General features: G+C 43.5%; 1 protein-coding gene across 3 annotated transcripts in view; it reads left to right on the top strand.

Moving 5' to 3' along the window:
* DENND4A (DENN domain containing 4A) overlaps window positions 1–20638 on the top strand; it is a 598128-nt gene extending 577490 nt beyond the window's left edge. For all 3 annotated transcript variants that reach the window (XM_086957985.1, XM_086957984.1, XM_086957983.1), the window contains 3 exons: window positions 9138–9300; window positions 14016–14080; window positions 15683–20638. In XM_086957985.1, the coding sequence (XP_086814111.1) occupies window positions 9138–9300; window positions 14016–14080; window positions 15683–15819 (365 nt within the window). In that variant the 3' untranslated portion in view covers window positions 15820–20638. The remainder of the gene's footprint in view (window positions 1–9137; window positions 9301–14015; window positions 14081–15682) is intronic.
* Window positions 20639–21218: the final 580 nt, after the last annotated feature.

The following is a 21218-nucleotide window of genomic DNA, read 5'->3' as shown; positions in this document are numbered from 1 at the left end:
GGGGGCCAGCGTGTGGGAATCCCTCACCGGCCTCGGGAAGGGGCAGGGACTGACTGTCAGAGATGCCTCTTTTTGAGTTGAAGAGCCGCACCAATGAAGCTCTCCTGAGGGGGGTGTCATAGCACTACGAGCTATTTAAACGCTAAGTTACAGCACATGATTATTTTAACACGGGTCAGAAAATGCTAATGTTATGAAACGTTTTAAGCAAATTCACTCAGTATTAATTAAACTGATTTTCTTGTGGCATCGAAGACACCTGCCACCGGAAAGATCAAGAGGATGTGGTGTAATGGTGGGAGCTGTCGACGTTGGAACTGGGGAACCAGGTTCTATTCTCTACATCCGCTCAACAACCTGTGATTCTGGGCAAGTCACTTAATCTCCCCGTGCCTAAAAATGAATGTATTAGTGTAACATAACTAGTGCTCATGTAAAGCGGTCTAATTCCTTTGGATTGAGTTTGCCCTATAAACTGCAAAAACAAGACTTTGCCCGCCACGGGGCCACACACTCACTTCCCACTGTTGCGCAGCAGGGCATTGTCTTTTTAACTGCTCCCCGCCAGGCACGATCCCCTCTGCTCACCTCACATCCGATTGTGACAGTTCCCCCGGGAATTTGTTACCTCTAACAAATCTTCAACAAGGAGCGTGTCAGCTCACTGTTGTGAGGAGCCTATCTGTTTACCACTGTGACGTCACAACGGGGCTGGGCTGACTCCAACCAGCAACAAGGCACTGATTTGGTCGGGGCATTCCTCCCTCGGCCCCTCCCCGGACCTGCTTTGAGCCATCCCCTTCCTCGGTGCCTCCCTCCCACTCACTCCCTCTCTGCTTTATGGTTCTGATCACTCTTGGCCTGGAGTCAGCAGGAAGCACCGGGGAGATATTCAAGGAACGTCTGGCAGGTGAACCGAGCGAGCGCCACCGGATCTAGCGCCCACCAGCCCTGGAGTCAATGCCCTGCAGGTCTTCGGAGCCCTGTGCGTCATACAGGCGCTATGCCTGCGCCACTCTTGGGCAGGTGACACTCGTCTGTCGTCACTAATTCGCTCACACCACAGGGGCACTAATGGGCCTTGGGGAGGAGGGCAGGAGCTCACTTTACCTGCCTCGGTGCGCTCTACACGAGCAGGGGGGCTGGGGCAAGGAAGAATGCACCTCCGGGAGCCCAAAGGGTCTTGTTTAAATGTAAATCTGCTTGCTGCGACCTATGTGAATGGATTCAATTTGCTTGCTCGCTCTTCAATCTGTGCGGCATAAAGATAGACAGGCTATTAGAAACAAAAAAGTGCGTCGCTCACCGGCCTTAGAAAATCCTGAGTTGAGCATACTTGCGCATTAGGAAAACAAAAGTGAAATTGCCTGAGGCTTGCGAGGACGGAACACCTCCTTCACCACCGCCACCTTCCCTGAGAGCTGGAAGCATGCCGAACTCAGCGCTCTACTCAAGAAACCAACAGCGGACCCCACCGAACTCAAGAATTACCGCCCCATCTCGCTGCTCCCGTTCCCAGCCAAAGTCATCGAGAAGACCGTCAACAAGCAGCTGGCCGCCTTCCTCGAGACGAACGGATCCCTCGACCCCTCACAGTCTGGCTTCCGAGCCAACCACAGCACCGAGACCGCCCTCATCGCTGCCACCGATGACATTCGAACCCTGATGGACAACGGAGAAACAGCGGCCCTCATCCTACTAGACCTCTCCGCGGCCTTCGACACCGTCTGCCACCGCACCCTAGTGCAGCGCCTCAGCAACGTCGGAATCCAGGAGAAGGCGCTGGAATGGATCATCTCCTTCCTCGACGGAAGAACACAGAGAGTCCGTCTACCACCGTACAAGTCAGAGGCCACCGAAGTCATCTGCGGCGTCCCTCAAGGATCCTCGCTGAGCCCAACCCTCTTCAACGTCTACATGAGCCCCCTCGCGGCCATCGCACACCAACACAACCTCAACATCATCTCCTACGCCGACGATACCCAGCTGATCCTCTCCCTGACCAACAACCCCGCCGCCGCCAGAGCCAACCTTCACGAAGGAATGAAAGAGCTAGCCGAGTGGATGTCGACCAGCCGCCTGAAGCTGAACTCGGACAAGACGGAAGTCCTCATCCTGGGATCCTCGCCCTCCGCCTGGGACGACTCCTGGTGGCCCCCCGCCCTGGGCACCGCACCCAAACAGACAGACCACGCACGCAACCTGGGCTTCATCCTGGACTCCTCCCTCTCCATGACCAAGCAAGTCAACGCCGTCTCCTCGTCATGCTTCAACACCCTGCGCATGCTACGGAAGATCTTCCGGTGGATCCCCACCGAGACCAGGAAGACTGTCACCCAGGCACTCGTCACCAGACGACTGGACTACGGCAACGCCCTCTACGCCGGAACCACCGCCAAGCCCCAGAAGAGACTCCAACGGATCCAGAACGCCTCAGCCAGACTCATCCTCGACATCCCACGACACAGCCACATCTCCGGACACCTAAAAGACCTGCACTGGCTCCCGGTCAACAAGAGAATCACCTTCCGTCTCCTTACCCACGCACACAAAGCTCTTCACGACCAAGGCCCGAGCTACCTCAACAACCGCATCAACTTCTACGCTCCCAAACGACACCTCCGATCAGCCAGTCACGCCCTCGCCGCTGTCCCCCGCATCCGAAGAACGACAACAGGAGGAAGGTCCTTCTCCTACCTGGCCGCCAAGACCTGGAACTCCCTCCCTCCCGACCTGCGCCTGACCCAAGACCACCTCGCCTTCAGGAAAAAGCTCAAGACCTGGCTGTTCGAGTAGCAGCAGCACCCCCCCCCCTCCCCCCCCCCCCCCCCCCCCCTAGCGCCTTGAGACCCTCCGGGTAAGTAGAGCGCTCTATAAATGCCTATGATTGATTGATTGATTGAAGGGGGACAGGCACATTGCGTGTTCACGCACGCGTCCACATTTGCAGTCCGGCCTGAAGCCTGCGCGTGCCCATCTCATGTCTCCCTTAAGAGCCCTTGAAAGCCTAGTCAGGACAATAGGTTTCGCTGGCGGCAGCGCTTCACGCTGCATCCCTAGGTGAGAGACCTATTATGAGATTTTAGACACTAGAATGAAAAAGATCCATAAGACGTTCTGGAGATGTAGATTTGACAAGTAATAGCAAATCAAAGCAATTTCACTCAACTACGAGCAAGCCTTGGCAAAGTCAAAAATTGGACACTTAGAAACTTTTTCAAAGAAAACATAGGTAACTGTTAGAAAGTATTTGGGGCAACCAACTCAGGCAGGGAGCTACTCAGAGGGACCAGCAAGGTCCTCAATAACAGTTACCTTCACAGGAGAAGCAGTCTTACGGTTCCAGGCACTTTAACTGCATTTTAATGGAATCCCATGGAGTGATCCTGATTGCAAGGAAGTCAGAATGCTGAAGAGGCTTTAAGGATGCTGTGAATGCAATGTGGTTGATGGGAATCTTCCTGCAGGAATTCCTCGGTCCACAAAGATAGTAAGGGGGGCTTGTTTGCACGGTTGAAGTCTCACGAAGGGCTTTCTGGTCTGGCCAATAGCCCATGGTTGCAGTCCCAGGCCAATCCTTCCTGGGTCGATAACTCGCCTTCTGAGGGTCCCAGCAAATCTCCGACAGCTCCCCAAACTCTGGTACAACTCTTTGCATCATGTCTTGGTCCTTGGGGCTGCACAGCAGCGGTGGTAGCCTGTTGTCTTGCTTCAAATGCAAGAGCAGATGCCCTAGTCGGGCAAGCCTTTCTGAGAAATGTGTTTGATTAATTATACTTTTCCCTTCTATCTCCTGCCTTGCACATAATTGATGATGAGTTTGCTAATATATTCAATGCTTATGATTATCAATGGATATCACTTGAGAGACGGAATGGTTTCTTACCTGTAATCCTGGTTCTCTCTCAGAAAAATCAGCATTAAAATCACAAGCACTGCCCCTCCTCCTCAAGGACGATATAAAATATGAATAACTCTGTACTGCAAAGTCATTAGTTAAAAATAATGGAATAAACTGCCACCTGCAGGTGCGCGATGGGACTCTGGAGGTCAAGGTGTCCTTAAAAGTGCAGCGTCCTATTCTCATTGTTTTCACTGCTGCAGCCTATATTTCCCCTTCTTTTACTTAAAAAAAATAATAAAATGAGTATGTGAAAGTCTTTTTTAAAAGGTCACTTTTTAATTTTTTCTAGTGACTTTTAAAGGCTTAAGCCTTTTTTTTCCAAATTGTAAAGTAATTTAATATAATTGACAATATAGACTGTATAACGGCTGCACATTTTAAAATTTGTGTCACATGTCCCTCCTGGTCTTTATGACTTAAGGTAAAGTAAATGTTTCTTTAAAAGAACTGCTACGTGGTCCCTGCGTGTGGGCGGGACTATTGAGTGCTTATGATTTCAAAGGATATTCCCCTGAGAGAGAAGCAAAATTATAGGTAAGAAACCATTCCTTCTGCCTCGTTCCAAAGATGTAGAATTGCAATTCAGGTAAGAGTCAAATGGTCTTAAACTATATGAATTTTAAATGCGCCTGGATACCCTCACGAGTGATAAGCTGTGCTTTACAAATACTGATTGATTGAGTTGAGTTGTAGCATGGACCATGCATAATGGTATTCTACTGTAGTATTTTATTGTGACAGGGTGAGATATTTTTATTTTATTTTGCGAGTCAAGTAGTCCGCAACCATGACTAAAATGTACAAATTATTCGCTAGGAGCTTTGATTTATTCACCTGATATTCACCAACTTTTTGAAAAGCCTGCAGCATTCATACTTCGTCTACATTGGCAATGTTTAAGCGAAAAGATAATTTGGATACACTATTTTGGCAGCTGATGTTGAAGCAAAGGTAGGCATTTACAGTTGGTTCGACATATATACATTCACACAACAGACATGCATTGCCTCCCGGAACATGGAGGTGAAAAAACCTCCTCTTTTATCTTCTGCCGCTCTTGTAATTTGTTTTAAACTACACTGATTTGCTTTCTTTAAACGTGCGAAAAATATTTTTTACCCTTTGGAGCACTGAATTAGGTATGAACTTAGCCACAAATTCTCTTTATAATTTACTTTTAAAACCAAATTATGGAATCCCCTTCAACATCCTGTTTTTTTATGTAGCCATATGTAATAAATATCCGCAAAGGCTTATTGTGATGAAATGTAGTCGTGATGCTTTGTGCATCTTCATGGTTATAGTAAACATTAAATAAATAACAAAACAGGTGTTTTGCAGAGTTGTAGGTCAGAGCCATCATTTTACTGTGTCCGAAAAGACACCTTTCCCATAAACACATAAACTTTCATTAAGAAATCTGAAAATAGCGGTCACATGGTTGCATTTTGGGCTTCACCAGATGTCAGACTGACTCCTCCTTTGATGAATGACCAAAATAAAAGATTTGTTTCTGTCAAGCATGCTTTCTGGACCCAACAAGTGCATGGCAGGATTCTGAAACTAGAATAGACTAAAGGGTCAACATTTAATTTACACATCATTGCCTTGTTTCTTAGCATCCATGCGGCTGGCTGAATAGAGAGCAACCAAGGTTAATTTTCAATTACTTTTGTGTGCCCATTTGGGTGTAAGTATAGACACCTCCAAAAATGTGTAAATATTTGTAATAAAACTTCTGTTTAGAGTCCAATGTCAAAAAAATCTCATATCTGTAGTTCTTTTGACTGCAGCCATCTTCAAAGATGGATTGACCAGTGCATTGGCTGTATATAAAGCAACAGCTCCCTTTCATCTAAACTGAAATGCTGTTTGCACTGGGGAAAAAGCTTAGTCATGCCTCCCAAGAATGTATGCCCTTAGTGCCTAGCTTAGCTACATTTTACCGATTAGCGAATCAAAGATTAGGGTGATTGAAAGAAGGTTATCATGTAAATCTATTACAGAGCTCAATGGTTTGATTATGTAACAATTAGAGGAGTTTTCTGTTCTAGGGAGCTAACTGATGACGCACAGTGCTTTCACTGCCACAGCTTGGGCAATACAAGCCCACACTTTTCATTTGTTGACCAGTCCCTGTGTATCTTCAGGTGGGCCGCTTGGTAGAATAGTTCAAAATCAAAGAGAGAATACTCCCTGCGATTTGAGCTTCTATAGAACTTGCAATGTCAGTCATTTCCCTCTTTATCCTAGAAAATGTAGACACAGTCATCTGCAATCTGTCAAAAATGTTGTAGTCCAACTGAATCGGAAGGTCCTGAAGAGGTACAGAACATGGGACAAAACATTAGTTCTGACAATGTCACTCCTACCTATTCATCATGAAAATAGTGGTGTCCACCTTTTCAGATCTCATTTTAAATGAGTTAGCGGGGGAAATTAGCCCTGTGCCAGATCCAAGATCCAGTTAGGAGATAGATTTTGATACTTAGCCTATCGCATCCCCCTTCTGGATAAGGGACATTGTCTTTGCTCAGATTAAAAATCCCAGTTTCCCCACAGTAATTTTTAATCCTTGCACCTCTTCTTTTACCAAGGTTGGAAGAGTTCAGATTTAGCATTTTCTCATCCGTTTCCTCTGAATTCAATCATCACCTCTAATTTTACACGACAAATACTTTATGCTAAGTGCAAAAAGGAAAGGCCAGCGCAAACATCTCTGGAAGAAAAAAAAGAAAGAGAAAGAAATCTTGCCTTATGACTCTCTGTGGAGAGAAAATGCTTTGGAAGCACTACCCTTAAGGTTAATGTTAGACTGAGGAATTAACATAGTTGCTTAAAGGTCAATATGTGTTGGCTGATCATATCCCATGGAATTAAGTATCTGTGGAAAGAAGGCACAGTCATCAAATGCATTCTCAGCTTCAAGACTGCAAGGATAGTATTCCATGGAGCTTTTTCCACCAGTTGGAACGATCTGGGATGTAAACATTTTAATAAATAGGTATATCATTAACGATTAGAGTGTATGGCCTTTCCCCAGCTTTAGAATAAACAAACTACCAACCTTGTACATAGATGTAATTTCCATATAAAAAGTCAAAAAGCAATTAAACAAGGCTGTTAATCTAGAGACCAACAGGGGAGCAAACCTGCAGAATCTCCATGAAACCCCCCTCCCCTGGACATAAAGCCTAGTTACCTTTCAACATGCTGATGTCTAAATACACTTCAGCCTCACAGATTGGAGATGATTAGGAGTTTTCCGTCACGGAGGCTGTAAATTACAGAGGACCCTGCTCCTCTCAACCAAACTCTGGTTCTCCAGCCCCGTTTAGCGGTGGAGAAGCTACCATGCTTCAATAGCAGACTTCATATGTCTCCACATTTAGGATCACCAGACCATGCAGTCAATCAGCCACAAATCTGCCAGATCACAGTTCTGCATGCCCTTCCCTGTTTAGGGTAGGAAGTCTGCCTCTGATATTTCCTTCTCTGGACCATTGTGGCAGACATGATGGGGCCAGTTAATGTAATAAAAATGTTCCCGACATGCAGGGAGACTTTTTCCTGTGCGTCAGGAACATTAGGGTTTGCTGCTGAGGCAAACAAAATTGGCAAGCACTGATTCAACATGGCATCTTGGTTGGTATTCAATTGTGATAAAAGTGAAACCAACACCCTGGGCAGCATCTGAGTCCAAAGTCCCTTTTCTGCTGCTGAAAAGACAAAAGAGCTGCACTTCACACAATTAGGTAACATCGAGTTTGGGAGGGGTTGGGGAAGTGAAGTAACATGCATCATAAAGTTCTCCTAATAATTTCACTTTCTCCTGTTTTAGGAAGTGTCAGGCAGCCGGGGAATGATTTCTTGGATATATTTTCCCAAATTGTAATCTTAATCCTATATGTTAGAAGGGACCTGGTTCTATTATCTACCTCATGGGATTTCTAGGTAAGGTGAACAATGGCCAGTTCAGCTCTGCTATTTTAGGATTGTAGCTGGTCCCTAATTGCTGAAATATTCCCTAACGCTCTAAGGGACCCTGGGCGCCTTTAAATTGGGTCTAAGTGATGTAATTCAGATTCCAATTTTGAAGTCAAACATCTGAAGCAAATGTAAGTTAAACATCAAGAAACTTGCCTCTAAGAAGAACTGGCTCAGGAACATCCCAGACTGGTCTCGAGAACCTTTACCCATTCACTCATCAAGCTGGAAATATTCTTTAATCTGTGTGTTTGCTTCCTCTGCAAAGACTGGGTCACCAGATGAAACCTTAGTTTCCTCTACTTTCAAGATAAAGGGCCCAAGGGAAGTGAGACCAACCTGTGCATGGTCAGAAATCCTAATAAGCCCAATGTCTGACAGTTAAAAGTCAGACACCAGTGCATTACTCTTTAAGAGATAATAAATCTTCTACTCCTACCTGGAGACAAGCGAAGTGAAGGTATGCAACTGTGAAACTTGGTTTAGTTCTCTCCAAACATCTCTGTCACAGGTCACACAATATTGATTCTAATAGTTCGGTAGGCCTGCCCTCTTTGGATCTATCAAACAGGTCACCCCAAGCAAAACTGAAGTCTCCATTAGTGTCATTCCACCCAAAGTAAGTTCAGATAAGGTCTTTAGAAATGAAAGTAAAAAATGATCAGGACATGATTTTGGGATGTAAACAGCAGCCACTCATCGCTTGTATTGTCTCTTTAGCCATATGCATACGAGTTGTATGACACAGGAAAACCATATGTCATGAGTGACTGATCATTGCGATGCAGATACATTTCCTGGATGTAAGGTTTGTTAAAATAACTCCAGATTTTTAACCCCTGTTAGGAGCTGAGGTCCTTGACTTTTAGTGATACTTTTTAACCATAGTAGTTCATCCCGTAACACATCCTTTGCATCCATCTCAGCACCAAGCATCAAAATGGTAATTTATCAAAAATCCTGAGAATAAAATAACAAATCATAAACACTGAAATTAAACAAACATAACTGACAGCTGCAAGTCAGCAACAAAGTACCCTTCTGCTTGATGGGATGATTCAACTGTAAGTTCAATGCAGCAGTAGCATCAACTCTGGTAGCATTGCATAGGGGTGGGATTTCTTGGCAACCCCAACTGGAGGTGATGTCTAGCTGCATATGTGATGTGTGTGCTACTGATCGAGTTGTCTTCATATTCTATTTTGTTTCTGTGCATTTTACATATATCTCTTTTTTTATGTTGTAGCCCCAAAGTACCCCCTTGTTCATTTTCCTCAAAGAGAGGAAGAAGCCTTCAACCAGGGCCTTTTGAAGAACATGGTGAACTGCATACAGATGAATGATGTGCATCAGCCCGTGACTCAGATGTTAGAGATTCTCAGCAAGTCCCCGAATTTAAAACGGCAGAGGTAAAGCAGAACTTTGCATACAAGACAGTGTGTTAGCAGCTTACTATGGTCAGTACCTTCTATGGTTGTAATGTTACAGGGGTGCTCTAGAAAAGACATGTTGCATTACAGCGTAGCTTGTTGATGTCAAACAAGATATGACCTCCTATCTGATCTTGGTAAGTAACAGCAATTATTTGGAATGGGTATTTAGCTGAAATCTGGTGTGTTGCAATGCAAGTCGCCAAAATGTAAATCTCTTATTGGACGTAGTAGCTTCCTGCAAGCTGTGTTTGTCATGTGCTCTAACACTAGTGAAAGGCCCAGCCAATCTATGACAAGAAGAACTTCTTGTGAAGAGACAGAACAGTAGCAATGGGACAACATCGGCCTCTACTTCATTCTAAATGGAAGATAAACAAGCATTTACTATGCAATGGTTTCGCCTTTGGAAAAGTTAGAGCTATTGGCATTGTAAATGACAAAATTTGTATTTATGTGTTGGTTTCGAAAACAGATAAATAAATGGCATTGTCATTTACATTGCCATTAGCTTAATCTCTGCATTCACTCTGCACTCCCTAGCACTCCCTAGTCACTCTGCACTCCCTAGTCACTCTGCACTCCCTAGTCACTCTGCACTCCCTAGCACTCTGCACTCCCTAGCACTCCCTAGTCACTCTGCACTCCCTAGCACCTCTGCACTCCCTAGCACTCCCTAGCATTCTGCAGTCACTCTGCACTCCCTAGCACTCCCTAGCACTCTGCAGTCACTCTTCACTCCCTAGCACTCCCTAGCAGTTTGGTACAGGTGCTTTCAGTCGGCTATGGTGAGGTGTCTGTCAGATTTCACTTGGGATTTTTGCATGCATACACAGACAAAAACACAAATTCTCATCTCAGTTTTGAAAGCCCTAAAATGATTTGGTTATTTTACAAAATATTATTTCCCCTTACTTAGTCCCCCTACCGACCCGCATCCATCTCTCTTTCCACTGCCCCTAATGCCCCTCTTTGAGTCCTGCCATCATGTAATATATTTTAACATTATATGCCAGCGTGATTATGGGGAAATCTGAAGCTCACCCACTCCCCCTAATCTTACTAATCAAGCAACACCTCTGTCAATAAAGTTATATAAAAGGTGGGTGACCCAATAAACCCTTGCAAGCTTGGGCTAAAGTATGATATAGTAAAGATGCCAACAAGGGAATTTGTTCAACAATTAAATCGCAGGTGATTGATTGCATAAATTCTTTGTGTATCTGATCAACTAAACTGAATTTATTCCTGCTTTTGTTATAATTTGTCCTGTGAATTAGGATACAGTCACCAAAAAACTCAAAAAAGTAGAGACCCCCGCATGTACTTTGGATCAACACAGTTCTCAAGGCTTATGATGTTGGGATCAGCGTGTTCTATCAGCGTCTCCACAGCGTATTTGTTCGAATTGTAACTTGTCGAATCACCTTTTGTCTCGATCGTTGCGTAGTCTCGCGAGAGAGTAACTCTCTCGCGAGACTACGCTGATCCCAACATCCTTTTTTTTTTTCCTTTCAAATATTCTACAAGAAAAGATCATTTGGAACTCCAATTCAACATAATCCTTGAGAACTGTGTTGATCCAAAGTACATGCAGGTGGTCTCTACTCTCTAAAGATTGAATTGTCCTGAGGATGGCCTTAAGGGTGTAACAACTACAAGGCCGAAACGTCGACTCTTAGTGTTCATATCTTTCAAGTTTAAAGAACTTAGACAATTGAATCATTGTTTTAGGTTGTGCAAGATTCATTGTGACTCATTTATTCAATAATGGACTACAGCACAAGTGGATGTTAAGAACAATTCATTTATTTCTTATCCATTTGTTTCTGATGAAATTTTTATTGATTGTAAAAGTACCCTTTTAGAACACATTTATATAAAGTGAAATCATCAAACATAATATCCGTGTAGCTTTTCTGTCAATAAAGGCTAACACGTGGTTCACACAAAAATAACCAAGCGAGAATTACTACTCTGAGGCAGAGCTAAAGTGCGTATCTACATTTTAGTGAATTTGTAACAAAAGGTCTGTAAAACAAAGAGATGTCTTTGACCAGACCAAAAACATTATACTCTTGGCACCTTGTTGTTTTGTCCACTAGAAGATAGAAAGATTTTTAAAATGCCAAAAGGAGGGGGATTGCTTGTGTGGTAATGGAGCATGGATTGAGATGCAAAGTCGTACTAGCGGCCACTCTTTCCTCTAGCAGAGGCAGCAAGCGGTTCAGGTAGTGCATACTACGATATGGTGCGTTTCTTTAGGTTGTGCAGCAGGTGAAGAGGCTGAGGCATGGGTCCCTGAGGTTCTCACCTAACTCTACCCTTTTGCGTATTTCACCGGTCAGACATTTCCTTCCTTGCATAAAGGCCTTTTACTAGGTTACCGCACGAGGCCTGCGGAATACAAGATGTAGAGCAGGGATTTAAGTGTGATGAAAAACTGGGGAGTGTCTCAAAGGGGCGTGGCCTATGGAATTAAAGGCGTGGCTTAAACACTGCTAAACTAAAAATCTGTGCTTAGCATAATGTGCCGCTGGACTGATATTTTACGGTTTCGGTCATTGCATGCAGATATCAAGATACAACAAGTAACATTACACATAACAAACCAGGACTATTGGCGTTGCCGCTGATTGTTAGTTTTATAAAACAAGCATCAACTATGGCTTCGTTGTAAACAGTACTGAGAACGCTTCCCTTCTGAAATGATGAGGCAGTGAAAGAACTAAAATGAGTCTCTTTGAAGTGACCTCAAAGGCAATGAAGGGTGGCACTGCTGCAGAGTTAATATTATTTTCACTCTAAGGGTGAGGGCAAAAATTAAGAGCCCGATCGGGACCTGTCTCGGCACCTGCTCTTTAAAACTGCTGTGCTGAGCCTCGGCAGGACCCGGCACACATAAAGCCCTGGTGTAGAGTATATCCACAGCTTTGGTGTGGCGAAAATCACTGAAAGACCACAGCACACCGTGTCTTTAACACCTTGGCTGCTATGGGTTTTCCCGCTGGGTGCTGCAATATCAAGATCCCCATTATTCATGACAAAGCCAGCTCGTCATAAGCGCAGGGCAGGTAACACCCATGACGAGCTGGCTTTGTCATTAGCGTCGAAGGGGTTAATGCCGTGGCAATCCCCATATGGCCCCTTCATGGGCTGAGGACGACAGAAAACCATGAATGAGGGGGACGCAATGCGGGAGAAACTGGGGCTAGTACTCTCGAGGCGGGGCTCTCGAGCCAGACAAAAGGTATGATAGGTTTAAGTTAAACACAAGGACAGATGAGCTGTAGATGGAAATAGTCCTATTGCAAACAATACTGTTCACGCACATTTTCCCTCCTAACGAAACGCAGCTCTCTTTACTATGTTGGCGCGTGACAGCACCCATTACCACATGCACACACATGAACTCGAGCTCGTCTCTCTTCACAGTCCCCTGAGATCTGCTGCCCCGTCCGCCGTTACAGGCCTATGAACAAAAGAAAAACCAAACACATACCGCAAAGAGTGCAGCGGGAACGAAGAATAGAAGCCGGAAATTAGGGTTTTCACTTCGGCGAGGGTGACTGAGGAACGAAACCCAGCTCTCTTTACTATGCTGGCACGTGACAGCACCCGTTACCACATGCACACACATGAACCCGAGCTCAGCTATCTTCACAGTCCTCTGAGCTCCGCTGCCCCCGTCCGCCGTTTCAGGCCTTTGAACAACAACAAAAACAAGCATTTACAATGTCGGAGACACGGACAGCGGGGGGGGGACGGCACACCGACAGCGGGAGGGGGGGTGGGAACGGGCACACATGGACAGCGGGAGGGGGTCGGTAACGGACAGCGGGAAGGGGGGAGGGGGAAGACAGGACAGCAAGCACTCACCAAGGACAACTTCTTCCGGCGGCGGTCGGCGGAATGACCAAAAAAAAACCTCCCCAAAAAAAAAAAACACAGCCGCATGACGTAGCGAAAAGCCTAAAAAATCGCTGGAACGCCCATGAATCTGCTCACAGAATGACGAGCAGATCTCTCTTCCAATGGCTAGCCTCCATTTATGGAGCTAGCCAATGGAAAGAGAGGGCGGAACAAAGTCACACAGTGTAAGTCATTAGTTTTCGCCTGCACGAAAGGCTGCTTGCGCAGCTTTCGACAGGCGAAACCTAAAAAGAGGGGCTTAAAGCTTGTTGTGTGATGTCAACATTATGTATATTTATTGGTTTCTGGTTTATGGGTGGTGAGATGAGCTTTCTTTGTATAATTAAAGTCAAGAGAAGCAAAAAGGTATTCTGTAGGAGATCAACTGGTTTTAAAATCACTAAGAAAACAGAACCATCACTCCTGGCCCAGACTACTATTTCCAAAGTATTTGTGATCCTGTGAAGAGTAACAATTATCATTCAGTACGTAAATGCTGAAAGCATTGATCTATTTTTGTCTTCACCTCAGCAAAGGGGCATCGAAATACTTTAAAGTTTGAACATTCCAATACATGTAAGTAGGGTGAGACATTTTAATCATTACCAAATGTAAAATGTGAATAGCATCGAAAACGGTTTTGAGTTCATGAGGCCCTTAAATTGAGTAAGAGACTGCTAGAATCCAAGATTGTGTGCCGAGAATTGGTAATTTTGCAATCATTGTTTGATAATTATTTCTTTTTTTTAAAATAAGTAATCATTTCTTTCTTCTTCCCGCAGGAGCTTGTATAGAGAAATGTTGTTTCTGTCACTTGTTGCTCTTGGGAGAGAAAACATTGACATAGGTAATTCTGTTTTCTATGGTTCACCTTTTTCTGAGCATGCATCTTTACATGTAATGCATATTTGTGTCTCAGTGTAACACCCAAGAAACGGTGACTAATGTGTTTCAGCTGTGTATTATATTTGGGTATTAATCTCTACCCGAGGCCTTCAGAACTTAGCACAGTACCCCAAATGTAGCTCCTAGGTGTGGCTTTCAGTACCAGACACAATACTTACAGATAATGGCCTTAAAATATCCCCTTTTTGCAGGTTGCTGCCCACCTGTGCACCTCCTTTGGCTGTTGCATTCTCCCCCTGTAATGCACATCCAGATGTCTGTGACCTTAACAAAATATTGTACTTTCCAGCATTGTAGAGACACAAAACTGTATGACCTCTGGCTTACTTCTGTATGTATTTATGTGAATTGCTGTGCCTCGACACATAGCATATAACGCCTCCGTTCTCACAAACTGCCCGCAATCTACTTATCTTCTAAGCTTCTTCTACTGTATCCCTTTACCCCACCAATTATGTACCTGAGCCAACATACTACCCACCCCAACAATTGTTGAGATCCTCCTCCTCAGTGAGAGCTTCCTCTATATTGTCTGTTCACCCCACCAATCATTTGCTTAAAGTAATTTAAACTCCCCACTCATGCTACTGATGAACTCGGACTCCTCCTTCTTCTTCCACTACAAGCTAGGATAATGTGACAGGGTTGTCTTTAGGGGTGGGCAGAATTTGCGTAGTCGCGCTACGCAAAGCTCAGCGAAATGGTAAAAAATCTCAGCGAGCACGCAAAAGTTCCACAAACACGCGGAATTGCTTGTTCCGCCCGTTCGCGATGCATTTTCCTGTTCGTGAACGCTGTTTGCGTGCTCGCGGAGAAATATCTCGGAAACACGCATTTCGAAAGCGCAAACACGCAAAAAAATCCACGAAGCCGCGGGTCGTGGAATTTTTGGCAATTCCACCTTCTCTGTGGAACGCGAAATTACCTACATTCCGTGTGCGGAAGGGAATTTACCACCCAGGCCTAGTTGTCTTCTGAGAACCAACACCTACTTCACTAATCGAAAACCACTAATCTTAGGTTCTGGAGTAACATGCTACTCACCATAAATTAATTTAATGCCTCATTGGGGTTAGTGAGTGCTATATAAATGCAATCAGACTGCAATAAAATATGTCCATTTCTCTCAGTGTAAATAACGTAAACTGAGCATGCCTACCAAACACAAGTCTGCTGTCTGTTCATGCCAAAAGAATTACCCAAAAGGCTGCTAGGACATCTGGGCTGAAAACAGATCTAGGCAGTGCTTGCAACCTCCCTTCAACATAAATGTATCCTTATTATACGTTGCTGATCTAGCATCCACGTTTGGGGATTTTAGGTAGCAATGTGATTCATTGACCAGATGCCTTATGAATGAGAAGTAGACTGGAGAGGACACAGTCAGCGTGTTAAGCTAGAAAGAAAGAAGAGGTCCTGAAGAAGAAACCAGGTCAATGTGTGATTGTACTTGTGTGGAAGTGTTTGTCGCTCATGGAAGAGCTCGACTAGATTCTGGTCCCTAGGAAACGTCAATGACTTTTGCTTTTTTCACCTTTTACAGATGTTTTTGACAAAGAGTACAAATTGGCATATGACCGTCTCACATCGAATCAGGCGAAGTTTACACACAACTGTGACCGTCCACCGAGTACTGGGGTCATGGAATGTCGTAAGACATTTGGACAGCCGGATCTTTAAACTTCTTGATTTTAGGTTCTTATGTTGTACATTGAACTTGCTTTAAAAAAGCACTTCTGCCTCCATGAGCATTTCAATCTTCGGCTGGCGACTTCTCGTCTGATGCAATTCAAGGTTCTTGTTGTGGTTGGTGCTGAATATTTACACTTGAAATCATTCCCAGACCTCATCTAGTACTGTTATGTCATGTAAAAAGTGAACTTTTTTAAATGCTGCAAAATCAGCTTTGCTGTAACCATCGTTCAGCAGACTTTGATCGGTCAAGGCAAGAAGTTGTGAATCATTAATGGCGAGACAGGCAAATAAAAAACTGTAAAGCTGATGCCGCCAGATCTCACTGCGATTGGAAGCTGGTTGGAAAGTCTGGAGACTGAAGAAATATAAGCAAAGCACTATGAATTTTTTATCAGTTTACACATTTTAAATGAGAGGTAAAACCACTGCCAGGAGCAGGAAGAAAACAAACATTGAACTAAAAGGCCCTTCTGTTCAGCACCTGTCAGAACATAGATGGGTCAATGCGGAAGCGTTTTTCTGCCCTTAAAGATGATGGTCTGATTCCAGTGCGACTTCCAAGAGGCTCTACAAATATTTTTTTGCAGGAAAGACTTTTGAGCAAGAGACTATCAGAATGTACATATTTATTAAGGTTTGTGATTGATTTAGACTTTTAAGTACAATACAATGAGTTTTGTGGGGGGCAATATTTGCATTGTAAACCATATTTGTACTATTTCAAACAGGTTTTAACAGGCCTGTCCAGTGCAGATCTATCAAAAGACACTGTAAATTATCTCTGAAGAAACTCATGTTGCTCAGTCATACAACATCTCCTTGAAAAATAGTCTAGGTACTCTTGTTTCTGGCAGAAAGCACCCATGACAAGCACCACATCTCCAATGGCTTGCTAGCGCACGCTCCGTGAGATCTTGGCCTGTATGTCTGGGGGGAAACCAAAGGCATGTATCCAGCCCCCAGCCATGGTCTGCTGTAGCTAGAAGTGTTGCAGGCAACATTTCTCTGAGCCAGAGGGCAGAAATCTATATTTATTCTTTCAGATTTGATTTTAAACGGACAAGCATAATGAATAGAAAATGTACTGTGAGTTTAAAAAAATCTAAGTTGGTACCTTGTTTGATAGCAATACATCATAAAAATATATATTATACCAGTGGCACCCCGTTCAAAAATGGAGACCATACATCCTGCAAGCAAAAGCAAAGAATCGGCGAAAACAGATTGCAAACAGAGAATTTAGAAGTGGATTCTATGGAGGCTGTTCCTGCACGGAGAGCTGTGCGATAAAACAATTTCAATCTGTAAATATGTATTTGAATGCGGGGCAAGAGGGTGTTCTCAGATATCTTTGTAAGTTTACAGAAGTGAAGTTGAAACACTAGTTGCACAGGCTATGAAATGGCTGTGCAGAATACAGATTGCACAGTCAGCCCAGCCTCCAGTTAGAAGTGTGCAAGTTGATGTCCAGACCCCCATCAGGTGCGTAGCTGTGCAGAGATGTGTAATGGATAGTTGCCCTGCCTTTTCCCCTCTATTTAATTAAAAATGGCAAATAACAAGAGGCAGAGCATACACACCGGAGGCGGAATTATACCATCCGGCGCAGTTCACATTATCTCAAAATTGTACATCTGTCGGTGACAAGGCCACATTGGTCAGCGGTTAACTATGAATACTAGTTTGCCTGTAGAAATGCTCATTTTCACATCGGAAGCCCCGGGCTAAACAGGACGTTGCTGATCATTGCTGACTATGCTTTCTTTGTTTAATGTACTGGTTAAGTGGTGTGTAAATGTCATCCGTAATGTGCTCGCTCGAACTCCATCCTGTAATAATGTGGCAAGATTACTCAGCACAGTTACCAACCTCTGTATGATTCCCAGGAAACTCCTCAGTGCTGTTCTTCCATCAACCCGAGTTAATGGTTTAGCTCCTTGGCCTTCTACCCAAGCTGCTCCTTGTGTCTCAATAAGATCAAAGTGCTTTGCTAAGTACCAGGGACATCGAGGGTGCTCTATACATGATCCAGGTACAGGCGTGTCCCCCATTACCTATCCACAAATAGACAAATGCTCAACCCATCCACCTTTGAATCAGTCTAGTCTCAAATACAGTCAACATTTCTGGAGCACTCAAAGTGTCTAACGCAGTGAGACTTGAGGATTTGTGTCCAAAATCAAATATTTCAACATGTGAGGTAACTTAGACTGGTCCAGCTTGACAGTGCTTCCAGGTGTGAGACTGTTGACAATTGTAGGCAACTTGAAAATGCACAATGTTGAAATTGCCATTGAAACGTTCCTCAGAAGTGCTTGGATTTTCCTTTGCTAGAACTCGGCACTTTAAAAGGTTGGAATTAGTCATCACATCCAGAGTAGCCTCAACTCTTGTCAGCTCTCTGTTTCTCCCTTACAGGCACCTTCTTTCACAGCCCCAACGTCTGTCAGTCGGCATGTCTGCCCCGCTACTCAGTTCGTCAGGCTGTTTGAGCTCTGAATAGACTTCACTTTTAAGCTTCTTCCGCACAAAGCACTTGAAGTATAATCCTGTGGCATACCCCTATACTGTGTTGCTATAGCAACCTTGATGCACTTTCTGCTACCTGTTTAAAACCCACTATTCCTTCTACTGCACTGCGTTTCTGACCGGCTTTACACTGATTGTGTTATGAACCTACGTGCAGTGGATACACCCTGTGTTAAACATATCCTAGTTACTTGGTATATACTTAATTAATCCCTTTCCTGAGTAATACTCAACCATTAATGTTGGTTACATTTGGTAAATGAATTAACACCTGGTTAGGAACCGAGTCGCTTACATGCTAAGTGTCCTACAATGCTAACTGTGAATTGCGTTGTACATGGAAGGTTCCTTGAGTTTGAAACGGGTAACATAATCCATCTCCCGCCACATCATCTGCAAAAAATGTGGTCTGAACTTATATTTAAATTCTAAAAAACATGGCAGAATTGATGGAGACTTTTTCTAGTTTGCCATAACCCGAGAGTTCTGAGCTCCAGAAATCAATATAAATAATAGGCTCATGTGACCATATTCTTGCCATGAGCAGTGAATGAATAAACGGGTCTCAAAATCGTGCTTTGTACGTTGAAACCATATTGTCCTTTGTTGTCTGTGATAAACGATGCCCTCCCTCTGGATGACGTGGTGTCTTAATTGTTGAAATGAAGGTTTAACCTTTTCAAGCAGGTTGAATCCGATTGCCCTCAGAAAAAAACTAGACACACCATTTAAATATATCTATTGAAACGGGTAATTCCTGCTGTCGGATCATTTGTGACACACTCACCAATTAGTACTTGATTCTCCTCTTATCCGTTTGAGTAACCTCACATCTTTGTTTTCAAAGCGATTTGACAGCAGACATAGATGATAGGGTCTACTGACCTTGTGTATGTGTGCTGGAGGTGGATAGACATTGCTTTGGATTTTAAAGTCTCGCAAGAAAATCTCAGTGCCATTCTTCGCCATGTGTTGTTGGCCTAGTGGTAGCCATTTTTGAAAAGGTTCCCTTTTTTTTACTGTGTAGAAATCAATGAGTATGGGAAGGTTTGAGTCTGATATGACTTTAAGTCCGCTAATAAGATAAAATAGTCATAGGTGACGGCTTGGATTAACAACAGCTCGTGAGTCTTCCTGCGTCCATCCAGCGAGGCGATGAAGGGGGAGGTGGAGCTTTCTCTGGAGTCACTGCTGATGGTGGCAATGCACTAAATGACATGGCAAGCACATACATGTAAAATATCCGTATTCAGTGAACGAGTATGGAAGAACATACCACTATCTTTTAATATCGCAGCCTAGGACAGGCATTCACATAAATACTAGTTATCAGATTGCACTTCTTAAAATATGTACAGTCTTTTTTTTTAAAACTCAAATGTGAATAAGTGTCTCCTGGTGTATAGAGAAGATTGGCAATGCTTCTTTTAGGCTGTAATTCGGAAATACTGGGGTTGAATCTGTCACGTTTGGCTCTACATAGTAAAATGTGCTTTGCAATACTACTGTGATGTCACTCCCATGCTAAGCTCTGGCAGGTAAGGCATAGTGTGAAAGACATTGGTAGACTGATAAGACATGCTTGTTATGGTCGAAGCACAGGTAGTCCAAGTCTGACACTATTCTAATCTCGCATGCACAAAGCCTATTAGTTAGCTGGCGCTCAAGCACTTCTAGTAGCCTTTTAGAAGTGTTTGCTGGCTGGGCAACCGCCTGTTTAGCCAATAGGCAGTGTGTGAATGACCACTCTTTGTATGTCAAATGGGGATCTTTTGGTAGAGAAAAGACACGGAGTTCATTGAGTGAATTTCTTTAAAATCAACTTGTTGGGCACTTTGCAATTAAAGAAGCTGCTCGTTCAGTTAAATATGTAATGGGATTGTCCAGAGGCTGTGGAGTGTTACAGCGGAGCTTCTAATACCTATGGTGGAAATATTCTGCTCCAGTATGATGAGAAGTCCATGCTGCAGAGATGTTGGCAAGTGCAGCTTTTGACCCATTCTCCGATGCAGCATCCCCTGGTTTTCACTTGTAACACTGCTTGTTTCCCTCACATGCACGAAAGATGACATTCCTATGCTAAGCTGGACTTTTACCAAGATCATTCCTTTTGCCCTTTATTTTATCAACAGTGTGACTCCCAGAACTGTTGTTGTCATCACATTAAAACTTCATAATTTAGTAGATCTTACTGTCAGACCACAATGTGTGTATATTTGTATAACTACTTGTATATTCGCTATCTGTCATCATATGTTTTTTGTGTATAATCTCTCTCTCTCTATATATATATATATATATATATATATATATATATATATAAATATATATACACACATATATATATATATATACACACACACATATATTTATTACTGGTTTACTTCTTTTACTGCAAACAATGCAGCGATATTAAACATATATTTCACAGGGGACGGTGGAATATGCAACATATTTCAAAGATCCCTGTGAAATAGGGATTTTATATATATAGCCTCCAAACCACTCTGCAGCATTTTACTATTGTCAGGGCTACTAGGATTATATGACATGGCTTACCAAATCATGAAGCAAGGTTATCTAAATTACGTGGCAAAATTGCTAATTATGTGGCACATTCTGTGGCAATATTATTTTCATGTTGGAGCTAGAAGCATATATTTTGTAAAATAAGCAAATTACGTGACCAATGCAATAAAACCATCATTTTATGGTAAATAATGAAGGAAAGAATCACACAGATCTATTTCCTTCACCATTGCTTTATCAACTGTTTGATCATGAAGGGTAACCCTGAACATATTAAGTCCGACAAGTACCCATTGTTAACTACCCTTTTAAAAAAAACTGTTCTT

Source organism: Lissotriton vulgaris, chromosome 2_1, assembly GCF_964263255.1.
Source record: "Lissotriton vulgaris chromosome 2_1, aLisVul1.2, whole genome shotgun sequence".
In the NCBI taxonomy this organism is placed as follows: Eukaryota; Metazoa; Chordata; class Amphibia; order Caudata; family Salamandridae; genus Lissotriton; species Lissotriton vulgaris.
The sequence above is the reverse complement of the archived record's forward strand: the minus strand, read 5'-3'. Positions and strand labels throughout refer to the sequence as shown.